We start from the raw sequence: 5,000 nt of genomic DNA on the forward strand, positions 1-5,000 counted from the left end.
TGTGTGTGTGTGTGTGTGTGTGTGTGTGTGTGTGCGTGTGTGTGTGTGTGTGTGTAACAGAGGTGTTTGTGTGTATTTCAGTGTTGTGTCCCTGTCTGGCCACTCTTTCCTGCCCTGTGTGGTGGTGCTAAATGTCCCAGTGATGTCGCCTCCACACCGCTCTTCTCTCTTGTGTTTTGGATTGTGTCAGCGGTTGGATTTCCCTGTGATCTTTATGTGTGTGTGCGTGTGGTTGTGTAATTTGTGTGTATTTTGCGTGTGTAATGGATGACATTTATCTCTTCTTGATGTTTAATGGGTTTGTTTAAAAAAATGTATTCGCTGTATCGTTTACGTCCCTGACATTTAAGATGGAATGTGTTGATTTGAATTGTCGAGTTAGAGTTCAAGGGTCAACCTTTATAGTTTCTAGCCAAATTAGAAGTCACGCATACCTTCTGTAAATGTAGACTGGGAAATGACTGGAAATGTCCCCAGAGCCCCGTCTACTATACCACTGAGGGTTCAATTTAACGTAATGCGAGTCATCTTCAACGGAGGGTCAGGGCTTAGTTTAGCAGATATGGGAGATGTCTGCTTACACGCATAGCCATTGAGATTCAACATCTCCCTAACGTTCTTCAGGTAAATGTCAGAATAGAGAGCATGTGATATATGTATATATATTTAATGTAAGAAAAACGATAATAATAATAACGATAATACAAATAATAGTTAGTTAGTATCAGTAAAGTAGTCTGTGTATGTGTGTGTGAGTTGTTTCGACCCAGCGTGTCGGTGGAGGCGGGGATCAGACATCGCGGAATTGGCAGCAACAGCAAACCCAAACTCGACGGTTATTTGAGGCCACTATGAAAATGCAAGGGAAAGAGTAAATAAACAGGAGTCGATCCCGGGGGCTATCGATTGAACGACAGAATACAGCAGAAAGGGAACATCGGGCCAGGAAAGAGGAGGAGCGGTGAACAACAATGTGAGGGTAGGGATTTGATGCAGGGAGTGGCGGAAAAGAGGGGTTGGAGGGAGCAGGGTGTATGTGTGCGGGGAAGAGATAGAGCTTAGTGCTAAATGTGATTATCGGCCCGAGCTGAAAGACCGCAAGCGTACGGTTGCGAATGAGGGCGATTCAAGCGCCCCTGACTCTCGCAACGCAAGCAGGCGTCTGAGGAGATTACTGAGGAGAGTGGAGGGGAGGGAGGTAATAGGGGGAGGGGGGAGGTTATACGACATAGAAATGGAAATGGGGGGGTTAAAAAACATGAAATGGAGAAGGGCGTACTCGGAGTAAATGGGTTGTTTTATCGCCCGGTGGCGAGTAAGTACGTCCTCACGTGGATAGGATAAGTTTACTCTCTGAAGGTGAGATGTTCTGCAGGTCCGACCTTGTTGAGAAGAAAGAAGAAAAAACGGATCCATTGGAATGCATGCTGCTGGACTGCCTGGGAAGATATTTGACACATATAGACACGCTCACACACACACAAAGACCCACACAGACACACGTGAGACACACACACAAAGTGCTTTTTTACTGCTCACACCCGGTTATTTTCAGAAAACCGCCGGCTGGTAAGAAGTTACAGACATCGTCCTGACCACACAGACGACCACTTAGACCCAAGAAAGAGAGAGACAGGATGCAGTTTACACAAGCAGGAGAGACATAGGCAGCGGCCTAGGAGATAGTAAAACGTCAGTAAGTAGGGATGAGTTCAAGTGGGGGATGGTTGTAGAATGAACAGACCGACAGCCAATTAAGCTTCTTGAAGAGAAAAGCAGGATTTGTCTGCCACTTTTAAACCAGGAGCCTTCAATCGTCATTGCGTCTGTCTGGGGTCTGTGTGTCTGTTCTTGGTTTACGTTTACTTCTAAGAACTTCAAGTCTTGATGATTGTGTCATCGTTCACTCATTATACTTTGAAGTGCATCCAACCATGCTCCAAATGAGAGAGAGAGATAGAAAGTTGGAGAGAGTGAGAGACAGAGAGATAAAGATAGTGAGGGAGACATAGAAAGATGAAAAATAGAGAGATACAAGGAAAGATAAAGAGAGAGAAATACATAAAAAGATAAAATGAGAAGAGAGAGAGAGAGAGAGAGAGAGAGAGAGAGAGAGAGAGAGACAGAGAGAGAGAGAGAGGGAGAGAGGGAGAGAGAGAGAGAGAGAGAGAGAGAGGGTGAGATGGAGAGAGAAAGATTGAGAGAGAGAGGTTGGTTGGGTTTCAGGCAGAGGTGTCAGAGGAATACGAGAAGAAAGCCGGCTTTATGTCCGATGTTGGAGGGCTGACAGAACAGGAGATCAAGAGAGCGCTCCGACAAGGAGAGGCAGAACCAAAGCCCAGGAGGTCTTGGTGGAGGGGAGCAGGAGGAGGGGTGGAGCGATAGCAAGGGACGAGAAGAAAATACAGTGATATACCCTAACATAGGGGCCTAGCCATTGAAACCGCGCCATCGCGTTATACAGCCCGTTTTAGGTAACTCTTCAAAAAGAGAAGGGCCTGAAAGAACAGAAAGATGAACATCCTCTTCTTGTGCCCATGTTATATTCCTTATAGACCTTCATTCAAAAGTCCCTTGACTCGTTCAATGAGTCACTGCACGTGTACAGGCAATATGGTACAGCAAAAACAAACAAATACAGATAAGTCAATACATAAAAAAATAAATCATGTAATATCTATTTTGATTCCGATGTCTTTACTTGTTTTACTTACTATTCAATCTATCCATCATCCTTTTTTAAAGTGCAGAATCCACAGGCAGCGCGCTCCCAATACTTTAGAGAATTCTTAGGAATGAATAGGACAAAATATCCAGAAAGCAAATCAAACAATTTAAAATATAAAATCCCCCTTGACAACATCAACGTGGAACGATGTTTGACTGCAAAATAAAATAAAGACAACCCAGTTAAAACGGCAAAAGTTAAAACAGCTAAAATTAAAAATCAAGATAAAAACAACACAACCTACAGCGTTACAGTTGTTGCCCAGAGTCTGTCTAGCCTCTCCCATACCTGGACAGCAGGCAGCAGCAGACCAGCACCTCCCCCGCCCCCCAGCCTTATGATGATAAGGGCAGACCAGGCGAGCGCTAGCTTAGCATAACGACCTCCGCGGGGGCGGGCGCCACGCCGGGCCGCTATGATGTGGGGCCCCGGACAGGCAGGGTCAGGGGTACATAACGCATCCGCTCCCCTGGTGTCCCTGGGGGCCCCTGGCAGGTCACACACACTTACAGTAGAGCTGACGGAGGGCCACGCAGGAGATGATGGGCTTAGCGCATGAAACACATTCATCCGCCCACACGCTCACAAACACATGCGTTCGCACGCACACACACACACACACACACACACACACGCACACATTCATTCACACTCACACATACACATATGCGTTCACACACAAACACGCACACACACACACACACATGTATTCACAAACACACATTCACACATGCATTCACACTCACACATACACACACATGCGTTCACACTCAGACACACACATCCACCCACACAAATATGACTGAACTCCCTGACACAAACGCACGCACACATATGAAAAGCATCCAACACACACATACGAACGCACCCACACACACAGGCGAAAGCACCCACACACACATACGAAGGTACACGCACACACTCGTTGGGAAGCCTTGCTCCAGGAGGAGACGGGACAGACGGGGAGGTGTGTGAGCCAATGTCTGCATCTGCCAAAGTGTGTGTGGGCCGGGTCGGAGCGCCCAGAACACCGTGGCTGAAGCGTCGCCCCCCCCCCCCCCCCCCCCTCCATCTCACGTCAGAGCTCAACGGGAACAACACGATGAGGATGAGGACGATGATGAAGATGATGAGGTGGAGACGATGGAGGACAGTCTGGAAACGGAAGGGGGGGCTTAAATGGTTTTAGAATGGAAGGATCTAAGGTCTGTGACTGGCCGTGGTGGGGTATATATGTATATATCTGTTGTATCCTATGTGTTTTCAGTGTGACTTCTATACGTTTTTGTTTGCCTTCCATTGAGGTTGATTTGGTGTTTGAAGGGATGAATGCCTTGTGTCACCCTGGATCCTATTGATTTGATTGTCGTGTAACTGGTGTGTGACCTACTCTCCTGTCCTTCTTCCTTCCTTCCTTCGGGGTTCTTCTCCTTTTCCTACTTCGGTGTTCCCATTCCCGATATTCCTTCTTCCTTCGTCCCGGTGTCCCTTCTCCCCCACCCCCCCCAGCTTCGGTTTCGTGTTTCCTAACTCCTACCTCCTCACTCCTTGTCACAGGCAGATGCAGCAACCAGCTTTCTCCGCGCCGCTCGTTCTGGGAACCTGGACAAGGCACTGGACCACATCAAGAACCGGATCGACATCAACATATCCAATCAAGTAAGGAGCTAGAGCCACTCATTAGGGGAAAGGCTAAGTTATGGTTCCACATTGACGCAACGAATGACCCTGCAGTCGCTTCGACGCAGTCGTGAACCTGTTTTGGTTCTGCGGCGGGTTAACGTCGGGTTTACGTTAGCGACCAATCAGGAAAGGAGGGTCTGCAAGGACATATTGGGTCCATAAACCCCCTTGCGTTGCGTCAACGTGGAACCATGGCTATGCCTTTTCTCTGGGGGTCCCTCAAGACCCCGGAGGCAGGACTCCTGCTGTGAGGGGAGGGGCTCACTTTCCATAGGAGGGCCAAAGAGAAACAAATTAGTGCCAAACGGATATCTGAGCTCATTTGTTCTGTAAGCTGTATTCAAATCCCCTTTATATATATACAGTATATATATATATATATATATATATATATATATATTTATATATCGTTGCGACCCCTTCTGTAGCTTTTGCCCATCTGCTTCTACACAAATAGTTTTTTATCCCGTCAACATCTAAATGAATTTATCGATGAACCCGTGAATGTTATTGAATCGCTCTACTACAAACCAAATGATGAGTAGTAGCTTGCTCGTGGCTTTGAATTAATCATCAGTTCGTATAAACT

At 46.9% G+C, this 5,000-nt stretch overlaps 1 protein-coding gene across 1 annotated transcript in view; it reads left to right on the plus strand.

Moving 5' to 3' along the window:
- Positions 1–5,000, plus strand: part of ank1b (ankyrin 1, erythrocytic b) — a 76,131-nt gene that overhangs the window by 21,814 nt on the left and 49,317 nt on the right. The window contains exon 2 of the mRNA XM_056588510.1: positions 4,286–4,387. Within this exon, the coding sequence (XP_056444485.1) occupies positions 4,286–4,387 (102 nt within the window). The remainder of the gene's footprint in view (positions 1–4,285; positions 4,388–5,000) is intronic.

The sequence above is a fragment of the Gadus chalcogrammus genome, chromosome 4 (assembly GCF_026213295.1).
Source record: "Gadus chalcogrammus isolate NIFS_2021 chromosome 4, NIFS_Gcha_1.0, whole genome shotgun sequence".
Classification (NCBI taxonomy): Eukaryota; Metazoa; Chordata; class Actinopteri; order Gadiformes; family Gadidae; genus Gadus; species Gadus chalcogrammus.